The sequence below is a fragment of the Myxine glutinosa genome, chromosome 3, assembly GCF_964187855.1.
Source record: "Myxine glutinosa chromosome 3, kmMyxGlut1.1, whole genome shotgun sequence".
NCBI lineage: Eukaryota > Metazoa > Chordata > Myxini > Myxiniformes > Myxinidae > Myxine > Myxine glutinosa.
Window position 1 is genome coordinate 55,621,638 of NC_136263.1, and position 22,975 is coordinate 55,644,612.

The 22,975-nt window shown below is 44.2% G+C and overlaps 1 protein-coding gene across 5 annotated transcripts in view; it reads right to left on the reverse strand.

Moving 5' to 3' along the window:
• Positions 1-22,975, reverse strand: part of SHPRH (SNF2 histone linker PHD RING helicase) — a 143,880-nt gene that overhangs the window by 46,460 nt on the left and 74,445 nt on the right. For all 5 annotated transcript variants that reach the window (XR_010983740.2, XM_068110817.2, XM_068110818.2 and 2 more), the window contains 14 exons: positions 22,094-22,364; positions 19,728-20,000; positions 19,416-19,494; positions 17,267-17,430; positions 17,037-17,132; positions 13,045-13,205; positions 12,801-12,922; positions 12,494-12,582; positions 3,449-3,541; positions 2,871-2,978; positions 2,608-2,750; positions 2,222-2,392; positions 1,927-1,989; positions 1,561-1,804 (listed from right to left, as the gene is read on the reverse strand). Coding sequence is in view for 4 of the 5 variants with exons in the window: in XM_068110817.2 (XP_067966918.2) it covers positions 1,561-1,804; positions 1,927-1,989; positions 2,222-2,392; positions 2,608-2,750; positions 2,871-2,978; positions 3,449-3,541; positions 12,494-12,582; positions 12,801-12,922; positions 13,045-13,205; positions 17,037-17,132; positions 17,267-17,430; positions 19,416-19,494; positions 19,728-20,000; positions 22,094-22,364 (2,077 nt within the window). In the remaining variant the exon portion in view is untranslated. The remainder of the gene's footprint in view (positions 1-1,560; positions 1,805-1,926; positions 1,990-2,221; positions 2,393-2,607; positions 2,751-2,870; positions 2,979-3,448; positions 3,542-12,493; positions 12,583-12,800; positions 12,923-13,044; positions 13,206-17,036; positions 17,133-17,266; positions 17,431-19,415; positions 19,495-19,727; positions 20,001-22,093; positions 22,365-22,975) is intronic.

Below are 22,975 nucleotides of genomic sequence, written 5' to 3' on the forward strand. Positions count from 1 at the left end.
CCAGGAAGAGGAATGACAGACGTGCTTTTTATTGTGAGGCAGTTGCAAGAGAAGTACATGGAGAAGAGGAAGAAGTTGTTTCTTGGGTTTGTTGATCTGGAAAAAGCATTCCATATGGTTCCACGCGAAGTAGTGACATGGGCATTTGAGGAAGTTAGGAGTGCAGGAATGGTTGATCAGAGTAATGATGGCAATGTACGAGAGAGCGCGCACAGCTATAATGACAAAGGACGGGAACAGTGGTGAGTTTGAGGTGAAGGTGGGAGTGCATCAGGGGTCGGTACTAAGTCCACTCCTCTTTGTAGCTGTGATGGAGGTGCTGGCTCGGAATGTAAAGGAGGGTTTACCGTGGGAGTTGTTGAATGCAGATGATCTGGTGTTGATTGCAGAAAGTATGGATGGACTGAAGGAGAAGATGAACACGTGGAAGGAATGTATGGAGACAAAAGGTCTGAAGGTGAATATCGGAAAACGAAGGTGATGGCAAGTGGTAAAGCATGTGGTGAGGTGGAAAGAACTGGGAAGTGGCCGTGTGCTGTGTGCAGGAAGGGTGTCGGAGTGAACTCTATTCAATGTACAATCTGCGCTGAGTGGGTTCATCAAAAATGTAGTGGTCTGAGAGGGTCATTAACCAGTGTGGCTGCTACATTCAAATGTAAGGTGTGCACAGAGGGAGCTGCAGATGGCGGAAATATTGAGTTGGATCTTGGAGACGGCGTGAAGCTGGAAGGTGTGAAAACATTTTGCTACCTCGGAGACATGCTGAATGGAGAAGGTGGATCAGACTCGGCAACGGTTGCTCGAGTGAGATGTGCATGGAAGAAGTTTCGGGAACTGAGTGGCGTGCTGACAAGGAGGGGAGTGTCTTTGAAGCTGAAGGGAAAGGTGTATGCTGCATGTGTGAGAAGTGTTACGATTTATGGGAGCGAGACATGGGTAATGAACGTAGAGCAGCAACGAAGGCTGGAAAGGGTGGAAATGCGAATGGTTCGGTGGATGTGCGGAGTATCGTTGAAAGAGAGGGGCCCGCAAGGCTAACCCCCGCTCTAGCAGGGAAATGGCCTCAAAATGCCTGTTGTTGTTGTTGTTGTATCATAAGGCAATTAAGCTTGCATAGCAATGAATCCGAGTTATAAGTTTTGCATTTAAAAAAATTGTTGCTGAATTATAAAAGCTCGTAACAGTCGCTCCCTACGGGAGCGATATATGGTGTGGGTGTTTCTCCAGCAGGGGTCAGAGGTTAAATCACTTGCATTATTCCACGTGTACAGGTGAAAATCGCAAATCATCTCCCCACTCTCCAAGATGAAGGGATAGAGTTATTTTATGCCCCCACTTGACCCTGGGTACCCTGAGAGGACATGTGTCAAATTTGGTGGAGATCATCCAAGCCGTTTTTGATCCGAAAAGGTTCAATCATATAAGGCATTGCCATATTTTGAGTATGATATACATTTAACCTTCAAGGTATTCCTACTTAATGGCTTGATGTACGAAAGGCATTGCTGAGACGATACCCCAGCGAGGCTCTGCAATGTTAAATGCTCCGTCTCGTCTTACCTTGTATTCCTTTTTCCATAGTTCAAACAGCTCCAGACACAGGCACCCGCTATCCACAATGTTTCTGGAAAACCGTGCCGTCCTCGTAAAGGCGAGGATGCCTTTGAGAGCACGCTCAAGCTCGCTTCGTTGCCAAAGGCCTCGACTGGTGGCAGGACGTGGTGCGGAAGCACCCTCACCCTCATCTGCACTTTCCTCTGAACCTCCGACATTCTCATCACACAACCCTGTTTGTCCACGCTCACTGGAAATACAAAAAGTCAGTTATAACTTATATGTGCAATAGAGAACAACCTTTAATTAAATGATTTTGTTTGATTATTTTCGCACAAAGCCGGCATATAATGCTCCAGCTAAGCATCTCACCTTGTTGAGAACAATTTCGATTCATATTCTGTGAACAGTTCATCAGCCTTGCAGAAAGCACATCTGCAGGAATGAAGCACACAAGATGGTCAATGGTGGCGCATATCATGGTGGATTTCACAAAAGAACAGCACAGCACAATTAGTTGGATGAGAAAAGAAAGCGCATGAGCTTAAGGTGGTGCCTGCGAGCCAAGGGTGAGACACATGGCCAGGATTGTGCAAATCCAAGATTTATACAAGCAGCAAACTTCAGGTGCGAAGCGGCCACAACTCACTATTCAAACACAACTCACTTGTTCCGGGAAAATAGTCCAGGTTGCAGATGGCACAGTGATGCAGCTTGGATCATCTGGTGCGATGGCTTTTCCAATGGTTGGATAGAGTCACGAACAAGGCTGAGAGACTTCTTAAGGTCGGCGATTTGTGTAGACAACAGAAACTGCAAACCCCGCAGATCTCGAAACCTGTAAAGGCCCACAGCGTTACTTATTACGTTAGTCGTTACGTTACGTTACCACAGTACGTTATTAGTCGTTGCGTTACCACAGTTACGTTACCACAGTCAGAGTGCTCGCGTAACTCTCGATCCAAAATAGGAACTTGTCGGTTGTAGCCATAAAAGCAGTACTCCCATAGAGGGTCTAAATATGAGCCCTGCGGCACACCCTAAGGGCCTTACTTGTTCAACATGGACATTGACGACTTGGGAAAGTCTCTGTTTGCCGAGACCTCATTGCGCACCCTCCCAAGTAGCTCCTCTGCCTGGCCCTGATGCAAAGCAAGCTCAATCACGTCCAGCCACCAAGAAGTACCGGCACGATTCTGTACAAACCAGTACGTATGATAAAGACGCTCCATTCTGGTGCACAACAAATGTAACTCGTAAAGCAGTTATCATTGTTGTAGTTATTCATCGAAAGAGGTCCACCTCTTATATCTCACCTTGTGTTCCAGCTCAAAAACATTTTCTTTAACTGGCCGCCAAGCATTCAGTGCTTCCGAAACCTCATTCTCATATTTGTTCATGTAGTGTTTCTGCAACTTGTCGGCCTAGGATTGCATGCACACCATATATAATGCACAAGCTCATGCAGGAAATTGATAAAGGAATACGAGTTTGAAATTCATAGCTCCCCTGCAAGGTTTACAGAATAAATCTATCTTTTCAAATGCAGACATTGAAAATGCAATACAGGAAGCTAAATAATGCAACAAACCACTCCATTCCAGGACACTATAGGTAGAAGGACTCCCTCAACACATTACACATGCACACTTTTCATGCTTGTCAAGTGCAAGTTAGCCAGCAAGCGGAGAAAATGTCTTGAACCACTCAACCAATAAATGGCATTTTATTCGGCAGAAAATCGTTTTGGCACATCACCTACATAAGTAAGCATCAGGCGGGAAGCCGGTGCCATGAACAAACATGACTCGTCATTGATTGGTCATATTTCCCTTGTGAAGGGAAATTCTCAATAACAGGAGTGAAAGTATAGAACACTCTGTACAAGCTGTACCTCTTCCTGTAAGTGGTGATCACGTAGTGTTGGCGCCACACCTGCTAGTTTTTCTCCCAACAGCTCCATCAGGTTACGGGTTGTATGTAGCCTCTGATGGTGGGACAAAAAACAAGTCATCTACATAATAATACGCTTGTTTGTCCATGTGTGTGTGCATGTGTGTAACATTCCGTTCCACCCAATGGATGGAGAATTTGCCTGAGTCCACCGATAATTTGTCCTTGGAAAAAAAAAAAAAAAATCATCCGGTTGCCATGTTGGTCCTTCGCAAAGGCAAAGGAGTCTTCGGAACTTTCATATTCACAATCATCATGCAATCCCTATAAGTTTTCCCTTCATTGTAAAATGACCAAAGCAACAGTTGAAAGGATTTTAAGCCGGTAGGTGACATGGTCCCTTGTGAAGATCAGCCTCAGCAGTGGAGGCAGCGGTCTATTATCGTGTACACCACTTAAATAACTATGTGGCATTCTCTCAGGCAGGGCCTAAACCCATATCATTATAAAAGGCCTCTGACTCAAAAACAATGATACAAATTTTATACTTTTAATTATATATAATTATATACATATATATATATATATACATACATATAATGCTTTGCCTTTGCACATATATATACATATATATATATTATATATATATTATATATATATATATATTATATATATATATATATATATATATATATATATATATATATATATATATATATATATATATATATATATATATATATACATATATATATATACATATATATATATATATATATATATATATACATATATATATATATATATATATATATATATATATATATATATATATATATAGTTGCAGTTTTGCAATAAAGGCAAACCCCCTATAGTTAATTGCACGACAACATGTAGCCTGCAGTAGTTAGTTATTTCTTATTAAATGTAAAAATTGGCTCCCTTTCCAGTGTGTAGTAATTAAAGCAGATATGCGTTGAGTTATGCAGGTACTGCAGCCCCCTTGTACAAGTTACCCCCCTTGTACTGGTCAAAGAAGACGTTGGTTTCATGTGCAGGGAGGCGTGGCAAAAAGAACAGTCCACGTGATCAACCGCGGCAGTGGTAGGCGGGGCATAAAACCTTCCAATGAGAGGTCGTGGAACATTCCAGATGGAGGCAGGGCTGAATGACCGCACGTGACCAACCTCGGCCAATGGGAGGCTGTGGAACCTTCCAGAAGGAGGTGGGGGTGGGGAGGGGGAAATTACCCACGTGACCAACCTTGGCCAATGGGGAGGCTGTGGAACCTTCGAGAAGGACATTCCACCCAATAAAGGTCCGTGCCCATCGTCATTCGAGCTTACTCTCGTTGTTCGTCTTGAAGCTGGCTGTCCTACGTGCTGGTCCGTCAGTTCTGCACTCCTCCTTCGTTCCCCGTGCTGGTTCTTCACACAAGTGGCGGTTCGTCCTCAAGGCCGATTTTCCTTCAAGCTGCATGTCCCGGATCGATCCGTGCGCTGCGCACGAGAGCTGGCGGACCCAAGTCAGCGTCGGCACGTCCATCGGTACGAGTTTAACCGGTGTGATTCATTCCCTGTGTGAGTGAGCAAGGCGCCTGTTGGGATTAGGCTAGGTAAGGATTGCTAAGTCTGCCTCTCGTCCCTTTTACCTGTGCCTTGTAAATGAAAGGCGTGTGCATTTTTTGGTCTTTTTCAACCTGTTCGTATTGTCCTTTTCTTCATTGGCCCAGCATAGTCCAAACCGAGTTGACTTTAATCAGGCCAATAAATCATGCAGGATAACGCCGCGACCCACACAGTGCGATCCGCTCGGCACACCATAAGGTGTGGGAACGCGAGAGGGTTCAAACCCCGGTCTCTCCGGCCGCATGTCTCGAAGGTATTTGGGTGTAGTGGCCAGTAACTCTTCAGCACGTGGCTGGGAGATTGGTGATTGAAGTTGTTTCGCAACTCGTCGTGTGTGAACTTAGTCGCGGCGACCCGGTGACTTCATACCCCACCTCCCCCCTTAGTACATCGACAGACCCGGGATCCGCAACAATATGCGGCATACATTCACGGGATTTTCATCGACCATTGCGGATTTTTCATCGACCTTTGCGGATTTTCATCGACCTTTGCAGATTTTCATCGACCTTTGCAGATTTTCATCGACCTTTGCAGATTTTCATCGACCTTTGCAGATTTTCATCGACCTTTGCAGATTTTCATCGACCTTTGCTGATTTTCATCGACCTTTGCTGATTTTCATCGACCTTTGCGGATTTTCATCGCCCTTTGCGGATTTTCATCGACCTTTGCGGATTTTCATCGACCTTTGCGGATTTTCATCGACCTTTGCGGATTTTCATCGACCTTTGCGGATTTTCATCGACCTTTGCGGATTTTCATCGACCTTTGCGGATTTTCATCGACCTTTGCAGATTTTCATCGACCTTTGCGGATTTTCATCGACCTTTGTGGATTTTCATCGACCTTTGTGGATTTTCATCGACCTTTGCGGATTTTCATCGACCTTTGCGGATTTTCATCGACCTTTGCGGATTTTCATCGACCTTTGCGGATTTTCATCGACCTTTGCGGATTTTCGTCACCATTAGTGGATTTTGCCTTGCCGTTCACGGTTTATTCCTCTCTATTAGTGGATTTTCGCGACTCGGGAACCTATCCCCCCTTTTTCCATTGAAACAATGCCTCGCTATTTGCGGATTTCGCTATTCGCGGATTTTCTAGGAATGTATCCCCCGCGAATAGCGGGGTCCGACTGTAATTGGTTTCGAGTCGTTTATTGACATATCTCACGGGATTGCGAGTTGGACAGGCAACCCTGACGGGCACATTTAGCTTGCTCATGGTCACATCATATATTTTTTCTGCATATCTCACGTGATTGTGAGTCAGACAGGCAGCCGTGATGGGCGAGTAGGGGATTTTAAGGCTTGAAGTGGGGGGGATTGACATCTTAGTGGGATTCTTTTTCGGAAGGGGAAGGGTGAGGACTTGGGGTTGGGTAGCAGTGGGGGGAGGGGGCATGGGGAAGAGGGAGAGGAGGAAGGGGGATGGGAGGGACAAAGATTGAACGGGGATGGGAGGAGAGGGGTGGATTGAAGTCTTTCAGTCGGGCTCGGGGGGGTTAGGAGTTGTGTTAGCGGGGAGGGGGCTTAAACGCTTGGAGTGGGGAGGGGATTGATTGATGGTGGGTAAAGACTTGTGGTTCGTGAGGGGGAGAGGGAAGAGGGGGGAGGGTTGAGGACTTGAAGTAACATTTAACATTTTACGTGGAATTTCCACGGGTCCCTGCTGATCATATATATCACTAGCTTGGCTCGGCTCGCTGTGTTCGCCTCACCAAGCGTCGTTACTGAGGAACGGGCTTATTTTAGCTGAGGATAATGACTACCTGATAATGACTACCTACCTGTGTTGTCATGATTTACACCAATCATAATACAACATGCATTTTAAAGGCCATTTTCCCTGCTAGAGCGGGGGTTAGCCTTGCGGTCCCCATGACAATCTTTTCCATTTTGCCCTATTTTCTGCATCTCTCCTTGTTAACCCCCTTGCCCGCATTTCTTCTTCCACCATCTTTCGCCAAGTCTTTCTCGGTCTTCCCCGTCCTCTGCTTCCTTCTACATTCATTTCCATCACTCTTCTCAACCAGTCACTTTAATCCTTCCTCAACACATGACCAAACCATCTCAACCTGTTCCTCTTCACAGCATCAATCACAGGCTCTATTCCCATCATCTTTCGCAATTCATCATTTGTCTTCCTCTCTCTCAACGATACTCCACACATCCACCGAACCATTCGCATTTCCACCCTTTCCAACCTTCGTTGCTGCTCTACGTTCATTACCCATGTCTCGCTCCCATAAATCATAACACTTCTCACACATGCAGCATACACCTTTCCCTTCAGCTTCAACAACACTCCCCTCATCATCAGCACGCCACTCAGTTCCCGAAACTTCTTCCATGCACATCTCACTCGAGCAACCGTTGCCGAGTCTGATCCACCTTCTCCATTCAGCATGTCTCCGAGGTAGCAAAATGTTTTCACACCTACCAGCTTCACGCCATCTACAAGATCCAACTCAACATTTCCTCCATCTGCAGCTCCCTCTGTGCACACCTTACATTTGAATGTAGCTGCCACACTGGTTAATGACCCTCTCAGACCACTACATTTTTGATGAACCCACTCAGCGCACATTGTACATTGAATGGAGTTCACTCCGACACCCTTCCTACACACAGCACAGGGCCACTTCCCAGTTCTTTCCACCTCACCACATGCTTTACCACTTGCCATCACCTTCGTCTTTCCGATATTCACCTTCAGACCTTTTGTCTCCATACATTCCTTCCACGTGTTCATCTTTTCCTTCAGTCCATCCATACTTTCCGCAATCAACACAAGATCATCTGCATACAACAACTCCCACGGTAAACCCTCCTTTACGTTCTGAGCCAGCACCTCCATCACAGCTACAAATAGTAGTGGACTTAGTACCGACCCCTGATGCACTCCCACCTTCACCTCAAACTCACCACTGTTCCCGTCCTTCGTCCTTCCCGCTGTGCGTGCTCTTTTGTACATTGCCATCACTACTCTGATCAACCATTCCTCCACTCCTAACTTCCTCAATGCCCATGTCAATACTTTGCGTGGTACCCTATCGAATGCTTTCTCCAGATCAACAAACCCAAGAAACAACTTCTTCCTCTTCTCCATGTACTTCTCCTGCAACTGCCTCACAATGAAAAGCGCGGCTGTCGTTCCTCTTCTTGGCATGAATCCAAACTGCATTTCGTCGATCTTCACTTTCTTCCTTATCCTCCTCTCCAACACCCTTTCCAATACCTTCATTCCATGCTCCAATAACTTTATCGCTCGGTACGAGCCACACTCCAGAGGGTCACCTTTCCCCTTGTATAGAGGGACGAGGGTACTCAGTTCCCAATCCACTGGAATGCGGCCTTCTTTCACCACCAGATTACAGATCTCTGTCATTCTCTTCACACCCCAACTTCCTGCTGCCTTCAACATATCTCCCACAACTCCCATCGGCCCTCCCGCTTTTCTACCCTTCATTGCTTTTATCGCTTCCTCAACTTCCTTCTCAGTTATCTTCTCTGCCGGTCCTAAAACAGGGTTACTCTCTATGTTGCCATCCCATTCATTCTCTGTATTCAACAGCATTTCCATATATCTTTTCCATCTTCCTTTAATTCCATCTGGGTCGACAACGATTTGTCCCACTTCATCCTTCAAGCAACTCACCCCCATCATATCACACCTCTCTTTCACTATCTGCTTTGCAATCCTGAATACTGCTTTCTGACCCTCTTCCGAATCCAAGCGTTCTCCGAACATTTTCCTACATGCCTCCTGCGCCTTTGCTACCTCTTTCTTTGCAGCCTTCCTGGCTGCCTTATAACTTTCATGCTCTGCTGTTTCTGCTCCTGTACCCTTCGCCTTCTGCCACTCCTTGCACTTCTTCCTCTTCTCGTCAATCCTCTTTCCAACTTCATCATCCCACCACCATGTTTCCGAGTGCCTCGGTGGTCCTTTTGTCCATCCGCATACCTCACCAACGGCTCCCAACAGACTAGCTTTCATCGACATCCAACCACTTTCAAGCTCAACCACATCATCCTCGACCCTACTCAGCCTCTCTTTTAATGCCTCCCTTACTGTCACCTCTTTCAACCTCCACACCTTCATTCTCGGTTGGTACTTCACCCGCCGAGCTCTCCTCGCACCTTTCACCCTTACGTCACAGACAACCAAGTGGTGCTGTGAAACAGCCTCCTCCCCCGGGATCACCTTTGTGTCCCGGAGGTGCCCCCTATCTCGCCTACGCACCATCAGGTAGTCAACGGTTGTCGTCGACCCACCTGACGTGTATGTAACAAGCTTATTATCCTCTTTCTGGAACTGAGTATTACAAATCAACAAATCAGCTCCATCAGCAAACTCCAAAATCCTTTCACCTTCTCCATTTCTCACACCATATCCGTAACCCCCATGAACTCCGTCAAAACCATCCATACTCCTTCCCACATGTCCATTTAGGTCTCCTCCTACCACAACAACTTCCTCATCTTTCACGTTTTCCATCAGCTTCTCTATCGCACACCAGAACTTGTCCTTTTCTTCATCGCTTCGACCAACCTGCGGAGCATATCCCGAGATGACGTTCACCAAGAGCTTTCCAATCATCATTTTCACCATCATCAACCTATCACTCACTCTCGTCACACTCACCACACTGTCTACAAACTCCTCAGAAAACAGGACACCAACACCATTGACGCCCTCCAGGCACCCTTGCCACACAAACTTGTATTTCTGTCCCTGCCTACCCTTCACCATTCTCACACCACTTCCCTTCCATCTCGTCTCTTGCACACAACATATGTCCACTCTTCTTCTGACCAATACTTCCACCACTTCTTCTTATCTCCCTGTCATTGTCCCTACATTCCATGTCCCAAACCTCAGAAACCGATCTCCACTTTGGGCTGTACCCTGCCCATTTGTAGTTGTAATTGTCATAGTTCCCTTTTTTTGAGGCAATGTTTTTATGGCCGGATGCCCTTCCTGACGCCAACCCTCTTAGTCGTCTTTTACGACACGCAGGGATACGGTGTACCTATTCTTATCCAGGGTACACAATCATAATACAAACAATTATTTTGCACAAATGTATTTGTTGTGTTTGTGATATTATATTTTCATGGGCAATTTAGGTTGAATGTTTTTCTTTCAAGAAAGAACCCCTCCGCACATACATAGGGGAGGGGTAGGTGCAGACTGGAAGTTTGGGACGATTACACCTCACCACCATGTAATTCAAAACACCTCACCACCAAGTAATTCAAAACACCTCACAGCCATAAAACACGTAATAAAAACACGTCACCACCACGAAATTAAAAACACCTCACCACCACGAAATTGAAAACACCTCACAGCCATAAAACACGTAATAAAAACACCTCACAGCCCCGAAATTAAAAACACCTCACCACCACGAAATTGAAAACACCTCACAGCCATAAAACACGTAATAAAAACACCTCACCACCACGAAATTAAAAACACCTCACAGCCATAAAACACGTAATAAAAACACCTCACAGCCACAAAATTAAAAACACACCACCACATCATTTAAAAACACCTCACCACCACGTAATTCAAAACACCTCACCACCACGTAATTCAAAACGCCTCACCACCATGTGATTTAAAAACACCTCACCACCATGTCATTTAAAAACACCTCACCACCACATAATTCAAAATACCTCACCACCACGTGATTCCAAACCACCCAAAGTTATTAAAAACACTTCACAACCACGGAAACAAAAGTTTGAGGGAGTCGTTAAGTGACAACACAGACACTGCCCAGATGTGTAGATATATAGATAAATGAGACTGTACCCGAGGTGCCGTTTTGTCATGGTTTAAACCAATCATAATTCAAACTATTATTTTGCACAAATGTATTTGTAATATACGTGATATCACATTTTATAAACAATTGAAGTTGAAAAAAAAAAAGAATCCCCCAAAAAAACAAAAAAAATTAAAAATAGGAAAAATTTTCAAGAAAAATACCCTTAGGACATACCGACGGGAGAGATATGTGCATACCAGAAGTTTGGTACGATTTCACAAAAGTTTGAGAAAGTAGTTCAGTGACAAGACAAAACAAGACAAGACAAGAAAAGACAACACAGACACTGCACAGATATATATATAGATAACAAAATGATAGACAGCTCCTGCATCATGCCATCTGATCAGAGAGCTTAGACTGCATATGCATGTTCACCTCAAATTTAGGATGCAAAATTATTTTCACATGAAGAAGGTCAACGTCACAATAAAGACTTGCAATTCTTAATCAAATGAATATAAAGGGATGAGTAATCTGGCCATTTTCAGTGAGGTGAGCGAGTACCACAACGTAAGACCCACAATGTAAGACCCACAACGTAAGACCCACAACGTAAGACCCACAACGTAAGACGCACAACGCCACGTGGATCTGGATCCAGACCTGAACCAAAATCGAATAGGCTTGTTCTTGTCACCGATCCAACTTGTCCACCAAGTTTTGTCATAATCCATCCACAACGTTTGGAGATATGCTACATATCGTTTTTGACCCTATCTCTCAATTGTGAAGAATCATTTAGAAAGTTGTTGTATCCAGATCCTCAGCAAAATCGAATCAATTAGTCCTTTTCGCCCATCCAACCTTTCCAAGTTTCGTCCGAATCAGTCAACGTTTTGAGATATCCAGAGAAACGTGAGTGAAAACACATAACCTCCATCCACCTTCTGTGGCAGAGGTAATAAACCTGAACTTCATCGTGACTATGATGCACAAGGTCAGAAATATGTCAACATCAAAAACCTTGTGTGTATGAACAATTATTCACATTCGACATTTACTAATTGCCATTTCACAGGGTCCCTTCACTTAATTTACAAACGTTTATAAAGCACGATAAGCGTACATCAGGGTGTATCACAATTTTATGGAAGCTACGTTTTTTGAAGTCACACCGCATGCCTTCAAGTTTACCTCAAAGCACAATTAGCAGGGCCTCTGCTCATACAAAACTCAAGTGCAACAAACTAAGACTAATTGGATTCTTCAACTGCTAATTTGTTATATACTCGTATAATTATGCCAAATGTGCCGAAGCTGCTAAATGATCACTTTTATGAAATATATTATCTTCATACCCTCAGTTCAGCTGTGTTTATCATTAACACATTTTAACAAGCTGGTCTTTTATACTGAACACCTACACATACTCAAATGTGCAAACTCAAACGTATTCAAATCAGAATGCTCAAACTGTCATAATAACCTGCTGGAAGCCCAAGATGACTGAGCAAACTGAGATTAGAAATTCCAGCTCGAGTAAAGAGCAGGGCAATTCCTTTCCAGTCATTTGACAATCTGCATCTTTGGATGCCAGGTACATGCACCAACTACCCCCACTCACCTGTAAAGAATCGGTCTTTAACTTCTCTTTGTATTCTTCCGAGGATCGCAAGACTTCACGGTACTTTTCCACAGCTTCCACTTTCTCTCCTGCAATAAAAAAGGTATGGTCATTCTCATAACTTAAACTTATGTATATATTTAGCATTTTTCCAGACAACACAGTTACACTGAGCGTTAAGTGTTGGTCTCTAACAAAACGACGAACCGCCGATGTACCCAGCAAAATCCTTCACGATGGAACGATTTGAATTGGTATTAACAATGTGATTTCTAAGACTATTTTGGCGTTTTGTCCTTGCACTCACCCTTGATGAAATGTATGCCAGCTAGACCGTTAAGAGCACATACAAGGAGCCGGTGCGCCTCCTCACACTCGGTCTTACACTTCTTCTGTAGCACTTTCAGCAGCTCTTCCATCGTCATGGTACTGGGGTCAAAAGTCAGGAGTAAGTTGTTTGAACTGAGAGCCTACAGTCAGTGTTAAAGTTATCAAAAAAACAACCAACTAAATTACAAAAACATTAAAACGTAGTTAAATGGCTTAATCACCTTTTCTGCAGAGGCAAGAACTCCCCACGTACAGCCTGAGGATGGCAACATGCCTGTCGCAGTCTTAGCAAGGGGGCAAGTATGACCCCTAGGGTGTTCCGGTCCAGCTCACTGAGTCTGCGACCCCAATCTGGTAACTTATTCAGGTTGCGCAGCGAGTCCTGCAGTCAAGGCAGGTACTAGATTACAAGTAGCCTTCAAAGCACAAATAGTACAGCTTGCTGGAAATATCATCGTCAAGTACATAAAAGCAACAAAGCCCCATGTTGATTCAGTAATATACCAATCATAGTGGTTGCTGTGATACAAATACAGTGCACTGTTTAAATTTCAAACATCCAGAATATCAGTCTCTCATCAAGTCTTTGGCCAACCAATGTCTAAACGTTTGGCTAAGATGTATATGAAAGACTCAAGCTAAAACCAGACTTGGTGGTGTAATGCTTAGAGCGTCTGGGAGGTTGGTGGTTCGAACCCCGGCTGAGTCAAATCAAGGACTTTTAAAATGGTACGTGCTGCTTCTGAGCTTGCCGTTAAGCATTTTAAAGGAATGCAGCATGGACAAACAACCATAGGCTTGCACCCATTGTGCAGTCATATTCCTTGAAAGGGAACTCTATCCCCCACGATGTATTATTATTATTATTATATTGTTATGTCTGGGGGGTACAGCAATATCAAGAGCCAGGTAGATCTGTAGAGGTAGGTATTCGACTGTCGCGATAGGGAATCTACCTGTAATAAGTTCTTCATGTTTAGGCGTTTGTCGGGATAAGATGTATGATTGTGGATCTACCAGGAGATTCGAGTGTTAAGTAGTTAGGGATTAAAGATAACGCCCCTGTGAGTCTCACCTAGTAGTCAAACCTTTGTCCATTTTGGCACTGCACACCACTTAAGCATTAGTTAGGACCTTTAGTACAACACTAAATGACGCCCTTCCCCCTGACATGACTTAGGAAGAAACCGGGCTGGAACACCGCCACAATTGGCCGCCTCCATTACACCTCCGAAAGGCCTGCCCACCTCGCATAGCACGTGCGGTGACCACGGAGTCGGGAACGGGAGCGGCTGTGGTGCAGTGGGCGTGCCCCTGGACGAGCCGGTGAGTCGTGGGAGGCTCTGATTGGCAGAACAGTGCGCCAATGTGACGTCATCGGCCAGAGATATTACCGAGGGCAGGACGCCATTTTCGGCAGTTGAGATGAGACGGGAGAGAGTCGAGTTGAGGGAGTTGAGTTGAATCAGAGAGTCGAGTCGAGTTGAGTGAGTGCAGTTTGGAGGTGCGCTGAACCGAGTTGAGTTGAGAAGAGTTCTGCAGTTGAGTGCAGTTTGGAGGTGCGCGGACCCAAGTCAAGAGTTGGGATGAGCCAGGAGTAGAGAGTTCAGCACGAGCTGAGTGAGCATCGGACGCCTTTGCTGGCAGTTGGATCAGGAGTTCGAGTTGAGCGCAGAGAGCCCAAGCAATGCGCAGTTCGAGTGCAGAGCCCGAGTCCGTTTTGAGCAATTGGGTTTGAGACGCGTCAGTACGTTGGTCCGAGTCGACCTCGTGTGGAGCCGCTAGCCTGCGTGGGACGCGTGGCGCTTGGAGCGAGGCCTTGTGGGACTTGGAGCGAGGCCTTGTGGGACTTGGAGCGAGGGACCTCGTGGTGTGCAATCGGGCCGGAAGGAGCGGTGTTGGACGGCAGCCACCAAGACGACAAAGACAAGATAAGGCCGAGCTCTGCATACACTGTACACGACGTGACGTGTTCTTTTCTTCAATTCATAATTCCCTCGTCTGGATCTGATGTGTGTGGGGACGTCCCGATTAGGACATTCTATTACCGGCGCGTGCTTTGCTTTATTTGAATAAATCCTTGTATTATTTTTGTACATATATCTGAACGCAGTTTTCCTGGGTGTTTGATTTTAATAGCTAAGGCTGCGGGGCTCTCGTCGTTCCCCTCCATCCTGCGCGCTTCGATTTGGAATCCGCTATTGATTTTTCGCCTCGGGAGTTTAAAGCCTCGTAATCGGCCTCCGCAACTCTGATGTTAATCGCAGTTGCGCGACAATATTATTAAAACGATCCTTCAAGGCCATAAGCTACATGCCATCCTTCCCAAAACAATCAGCATATGTCCAAGGTGTTACCATGAAATGTCATTGGTCATGTAATCATGGCAGGGTATTTTATCAAGCTGCACTCATAGAGCACTCATCTCGCTTTGGGCTTAAATTTCTAGACTAGACGTGAGGGTATGCTGAATTAGATTAACCCGGTTCCCAAGCCGAATGTTGAGTTTTTGACCTTGTAATTAGCATAAACCAAATGGCCACCAAATTGCCATTTTTTGACACATTATTGGAACAAGCATTTATATATCATGTATATACATGCAGAAACGGCCTTTTTCACCAATTGATACTGTTTTAAACAATCTACCGAGAAGTTTGTCCACAGCACTGCTACCATTTCATGCATTAACTGGGTGTGACACCACCTCCTATTTTGCAAATCACACCAAACGAACATCATGGAAAGTCTTCAAAGAGCACCATAAACTGCTGAAGAACTTGGGCATTGGTGAACTCACAGAGGAGACAATCAAATCTGCAGAAGCGTTCGTCTGCAGAATATATAATGTGCACAGAACAACCACTGTTGATTCAGCACGACATATGTTGTTCTCCAAGACTGGTAAACCAGAAGCAATGTCACCGACAAGTGATGCTCTTCATTTTCATTTGATGCGAGTACACTATCAAGCCATGGTATGGAGAAATGCTCATTGTTCCATACCTGACCTTCCTGCACCTGTGGAAATGGGATAGAAACGTGGTGATTCAGGAGTAGGGCCTATTCTGATGTCACCGAGTCCAATCCCAGAAAGTTGCCTCGAGATGATTTGTTGTGCATGCCAGAAGCAATGCAAGACTCGATACTGCAAATGTCGCTATTCAGAGTTGAGGTGCACATCAATGTGTGCCTGTCAGCAACAGATTGATGATCAGACCCCTTGTATGAATTTGATGTAGTTTGGCAAAACAACATGTGTGACATTCCTGAATGTTTGTGCTTCATGGCCATGTATATTTAATTTTAGAATAAATGGTTGTATGAAACATTGTCTTATTAAAACCATTTCCCATTTTATAGTGTCCAATTTCAATATCAGTTTGAATGTCTCTTTCAATATATCGCCAACCATAATATAGATTAGACTAGTTTATGAAAAAAGGCCATGTACAAGCTTCTCGGTGCATTTTGGGGTTAAAGTTGTAAAGCTAAAGTAAAAGAGCTGCATGTATATACATGATATATAAATGCTTGTTCAAAGAAATTGTCCAAAAATGGCAATTTGGCGACCATTTTGTTTATGCTAATTAGAAGGTCAAAAACACAAAATTCGGCTTGGGAACCGGGTTAACCGAATTCAGCATACCCTAATTATGTTAAGAAGTGAGGTTCCAAACTTTTACCCAAAAATGCACCTAACATTCTAGAATTGACACAGGGTGAACACCACTTGAAATTGCATTTGAGTTGAAGCAACATGGCAAAAGACTGGCATATACAACTGAAAAACATAATCAAAATCAAAGCTGGAGGAATACTCAACTTAGTCGAGGCTAGTGTAGGTCTGAGTTGGCAGATAATTCAAATGATCAGTTTTGCCAACCGAAAATTGACAAAAGTATGCGAAATCAATGCTGCTTTGAGGGATAGAAAGGGATGATCCAAAGGAAATGGTAAAACGAAATATTGGTCCTTCGTATTGCTAACAACTATCTACTCTCAACGTCAGCTTTGAAGAAAGAAAACAGCTGCGATTAACATCAAAATAAAGATAATGGATCCAAAAGTTAGAATTTAAACCATGAAGTAGGATGAGTGTAGCACAACGGTGGAAGTGATGGAGAATAAATGTGGACAAACCACTTTAGCCATGGAAACATTCAGATTGGTGCAGCAGTTCTAAACTTAACAGCATGTTTCTGTGACGTGCCTGTGAACACTGTTCGTACTGTCGATTGTAAAAATGCTGCTCCACCGGTGAAAAGCTAAGCCAGTAGGTCTCCTCCGTCTGGGGTGGAAGGTCAATCTGGCAGGAAAAAATGGGACACCACACAATCAAAGCCAAAAAAAATAGAGGGTCATAGTATCCCGCCATTTTGGTATCAGCAGGGTTGCGCCACACAGACGCCTTATCACAAAACTACTCTTTTACCAGCGTACCTGATCAACAACATCCTTCTTTGCTGTTCTCCACATGCAAGATGCGAGCAGATCAAGTAAAGCTCCGGGCCTACCCTGGCATAGAGGCTGATAAATCAATCTCTCCCACCAGTGTCGAACCAGATAAGGATCACGTCCCAGGAACAAGATTAGGCCATAAAGGTCTGGATTGACAAAAATTAATTGGTCACCTTTACAACACTCACTCCAGCAAATATATGCATGATTGTATTCCCTTGGAATGCTGAAGCATTGCTTTTGTAACACTCAGGTAATAATTACAACCTCCCATATTAGCCCGTCCCCTGTACAGCAATCCCATCACAGCATATCACCCAAAGAACACCATTCCTACTGTGAAGCATAGTGGCGGCAGCTTCACGTTATGGAGACGTTTCTCATCAGCAAGGACTGGGGCACTTGTCAGGATAGAAGGAACAATAGAGCAAAATACAGGAAAATCCTGGAGGAAAACCTGCTGCCCTATGCAGGAAAGCTGAAATTGGGATGAAAGTTCACCTTACAGCATGACAATGACCTGAAGCACACAGCCAAAGATACACTGGAGTGGCCAAGCAACAAAAAGATAAATGTCCTTGAGTGGGCCCCGTCAGAGCCCTGACCTAAATCCAATCGAAAATCTGTGGCATGACTTGAAGATTGCTGTCCATTAATGCTCCCCACGCAACTTTACTGATCTTGAACAGTTTTGTACAGTTTTGTACAGAAGAGTGGCCAAATATTACCCGATCAAGGTGTGCAAAGTTGGTAGACACCTCTCCCAACAGACTCACAGCTGTAATTGCTGTCAAAGGTGCTTCCACCAAGTATTACCTCAGGGGGGTGGACACTTATCCAACAAAATATATTCTAGTTTTGTATTTTTTAATTAATTTTCTGAGATTTGTAGAATTTGTTTTTCACTTGTAAGTTGTGGGTTACGATGTGTAAATGAAGGTGGAAAAGTCTGATTTAATGCAATTTAATTCCAGGCTATAAGGCAACAAAAGGTGAAAATTTTGAAGGTGTAGACTTTCTGTAGGCACTGTATACACACACGCTCCAACGGGAGACAAATCAAATGGTATCAAAACATCGCTATACGTTATTTAGGTATAAGTCACTCATATTGGGATTCTCGCTCACCTGCCCAGCGAGGATTAGGGTGTTGCTAGCTTTTTACAAGGAGGGTTTGAATTCTAAACAGAGACTGGAGGTTGAGGTTGCACTATTGTCGACAAGATGGCCGGAATGACCGTGCAGCGGACTATGCGCGAAGCACAATGTGTTAGTCGTGCTCACAGAATACGCCAGAAATCAGATTATTTTCCTGCTTATCATATTATCAAAGTTCTCAAGTACTATTTTGTCCTTTCACAACACTCACAAAGATTTTCCTGAAAATTGATGACCAAAAAGTGGGTTTGATCGATCAGGCTTGGGAGCCGCACAAATTATTAAAGAGCCGTCAAGTTGCCAACCCCCGCTTTAGGCTATCCTGCTCACCTATCTTTAGCAATGTACCATTGCCATATAAAGTCGTCTATGCATTAAGAAAATCTGATGTGGATGACACAGATGTTAATGGCCAAAGACACAGATGTGGATGATACGAATTTCTTTGCACAGGAAATTGCTTCAACAACAAAATGATCTCTGAACCATGAAAGGCAACCTTACTCCAAATGATAACAATCACTCTAACATCAGAATGAATATGCAGAACCACCTTTAGAGGCCATTTATCCCCACAGAGCAGAGGTTGGCCTTTTTTGGGCACAGTGGTCCCCTTTTTGAAGCAATGTTTTACAGCCGGATGCCCTTCCTGCCGCCAACCCTGTTAGTCGCCTCTTGCGACACACAGGGAATTACCAGTGAAAAGGGTACTCAATTTGCCGACCTCGGAGGACAGGCTGAGTCAACCCCCCTGGCGTTAATTCAGCGATCGACCTGGATTCAAACCCAGGATCCTAGGATCCCAAGCTGGCACCCTAAACGCTAAGCCAACACCAGGCGAGAATGAATGAATGAATATGCAGGTACCGATTAAACTTAGAAAAACTAACTGTGCCCTCTGTCCGCCATCTGACCCAACCACACCCCAAACCAACTCGATTGACTGCACTTTCCAACATCCCAGTTCTCTCACCTTCCAGTCCACGCTGAACCGGTGTACCAGTCACACACCAGCGATTGACCGCACTAAGACGAAGGGCCATCTCAGCTGCCTGCAGAGAAAGTTCGGAAACACACCTTTAAAACCCACGTATACTTGCATTTTAGGAAAGGTTGCACTCAAAAGGACAATGGTCCATGACTAGAATTATAACAGGAGAGTGGAAAGAGATGAATCATATTTGTGAAAATAAATTCCCCGAAAATGGTTACAAAGTTAAGCTCACTCGTCCATGGGTAGTTGGGCAATCGCAAAAGCCATCTACAATTTTCCACCGGTCCCCACCTTGGCAGTCGTGCATTCTACCATCTGTGCCTCATCCAGACACAAACGCCACCATTCGACAGCCACCAACGGGCTTGGAACTGCCATGTAGCGCTTGGTGAGTCTGAGGCGTGACTCTTGGGTAACCCCTTTGCCTGCAGAGCTCCTTCCACCCAGAGGGATGTCAGCATAGTTGAGTTCGGACCGCAGTACATGATATGATGTGAGCACGATATCGTAAGAAGCAATCACTGCTGGAGCAATGAAGCCATCCTGTTTTACTCCTCCGTAGACCTTGGAAAACATGATAGTATATCATATTAATACACAACCAGTCAAATGTTATTGAACAACTCAATTTTTTCAGTTTTTATTGAAATTTAAGCAATTCAAGTCCAGCAAATAACCCGAAATTGTGCAAAGGTCAGCAGTAAACTTCGAGGTTAAAAAAAAGTTTAGGTTAGCAAAAACGGGAAAATAATGTAAATTACACCGTTATATTGTAAAAAAGAAAAGAAAAAGGCCTTCTTCAGTAATGGGTTAACAACTTACAGCTGTTCTGCAGCAATGTAAGTAAATTAAGCCTTGAAAGTTGATGCAAACAATTCATACAGGTGTCCCAACCTCTGCTGATTACTTGATTACAAACCCCCTGTCTGTATAAAAGCAGTATTGGAACAGACTGTTATTACACCCTCTGAAGCACTATTTGGACAATATTGCACTGCAGGAAGTAGCATATTGCTATCATAATGGCGAGAAAAAGGCAATTAACAAAGGAAGACAGACAGACCATTATAACCCTTAAAAGTGTAGGTCTTTCCTTTCGAGAAATTGCAAAGAAAGCCAAGGTGTCAGTGAGTACAGTTTCCTACACCATCAAAAGGCACTTGGAAACTGGAGGAAACTCTGACATGAAGAGGTCTGGCAGACCCAAAGCCACAACAGAATCAGAAGACAAGTTTCTGAGTCAACAGCTTGCGTGATAGGCGGCTCACAGGACAACAGCTTCAAGCACAGCTCAACACTGGTCGAAGTAAGCGAGTCTCAGTTTCAACTGTGAAGAGAAGACTTCGAGCTGCAGGTTTGACAGGTCGAGTGGCAGTAAGAAAGCCATTGCTAAGATGGCAAAATAAGAAAAAGAGGCTTGCCTGGGCCATGAAGCACCGACAGCGGACAACTGAAGACTGGAAGAAGGTCTTATGGACCGATGAATCAAAATTTGAAATTTTGGTTCATCGCGCAGGGTTTTGTACACCGTTGAGTAGGCAAAAGGATGGTTCCTCAGTGCGTGACACGAACTGTCAAACATGGAGGAGGAAGCATGATAGTCTGGGGCTCTTTTGCTGGATCCAGAGTCGGCGACTTGCACAGAGTGACTGGCATCCTGAACCAAAAGGGCTACCATAGCATTTTGCAGCGCCATGCAATACCCTCTGGTATAGGCCTAGTTGGTCAGGGGTTCATCCTACAGCAAGATAATGACCCTAAATACACCTCCAGGCTATGTCAAAACTACCTTCAAGGAAAAGAACAAGACAGTAGGCTTCAAATCATGGAATGGCCAGCACAGTCTCCAGACTTATACCCCATCGAGTTGGTTTGGGATGAACTGGACAGAAGGGTGAAAGCAAAGCAACCTACAAGTGCAACACATTTGTGGGAACGTCTGCAACAGTGTTGGGAAGAACTTCCCGAACAATTTTGATTTCCATTGTAGAAAGAATGCCACGAGTGTGTTCGGCGGTTATATCTGCAAAAGGTGGCTACTTTGCTGAGTCAAAATTTTAAATTAAATTTTGTTAAACAAAATGATTCTATGATTTCTTTTTTATCTCCAATTGTTTATTTGCTCTATGCTTAATTTCAGAGTACATTGAGACATTAAACTGCATAAATTTCAATAAAAACTGGAAAAATTGAGGTGTTCTAAACCTTTTGACCAGTAGTGTATGTACTAAGCCTTAGAGTTTTGCTCGTTCAGTTCCCTTTGGGCTTCTTCAGCTTTTGTAGGGGCTCCTGAAGCAGTTTCTTTGACTTTTCAAAGAGCAGCGAGTTTCACAGTAATGGGAATTGAAAATATTTCATCTTATATCACCCGCTGAAAACTTTCCACATCTTAGATCATCAATTATTAATGCTTAAAAGCAAAAACGTGACACAGAAAAGCTTGGGCCTTTTGCGTGGAAGATTGAACTGACAACCAGTTGAAATATGAGCTCTAGAGGATGAAATGTCCGTTTATGGGTGATTTTTATGTAATGTGACTTCATTTAGGTGGCTAAAGACATTTGGAAAGGCAGCAGGTAGTTCAGGATGGGTAAATCTCTTGTACAAAAAATTGGTGTAACCCAAAACAAAACCATCAAACTGGTTTTGTTTCTTACCAGGACCTTCAGTGCACCATCCCTGACATGGCGCGATATCTCCTCAATCCACTGGCTGCAGATAGATATCGGCGAAACGATGAGTGTGGCAGCACTGGCCACCACTGTCCCATCTATCAAACAGTGGGGACAATGGTAGGGTGGTGGCAGCATAGGCGGTGGTGGTCTCCGGTATCGCACACATTTCTCGTGCTGCCAGATGCCACATGAGAGACACTGCACGTGAGGCCAGAAATCTTCAATGCCCAGTCGACCACAGATGCATTCAAAGCTGGATGGAGAGGGAGAAAAGGGAGATGCAACACACAAGTCCTCAGTAATGCAATATTAAAGCTAAAAATGTGAGTTGAGTCACTGAGTCATTGTTGGTGGTGTTGTACAATTCGTTTGGAGGCTCACTTCCAGTGGTCTACCTACCCAAAGGCTTTTAAGGCCACACAAGAGGAATGTCAAGATCTACTCTATTCACTATCTACCAAGATGAGTAAGGTCAGGTTACATAAAGCATCTTTAAGGAAAGATTTGAGGATGTACTAAAATATTTCCTCACAAGTTTCCACTTGAGGACACCCTTAATTTGAGGATTGTTGCATATATGACTATTCCTTAACTTGTTCTTTAAAACTTTCCTTAAACTCAAGGAAGCACCCCCCATCCTTAAAGACCAACCTTTGAGTTTCTAAAAGGTGCTCCTCATTAAAATTGGTCATGAAGACGACAATTAATCAGAGCGCGACACCAGAGGCCGATAGAACAATACTTCCACAATTGAGAAATGATTCTACATTGTGAAACTGTCTGAGTGGTGGCACAGTAACTTGGATGACATTTTCACTCTTTCATGACATCTAGAATATTTTTCTTGGTGTTTCACACCCATAT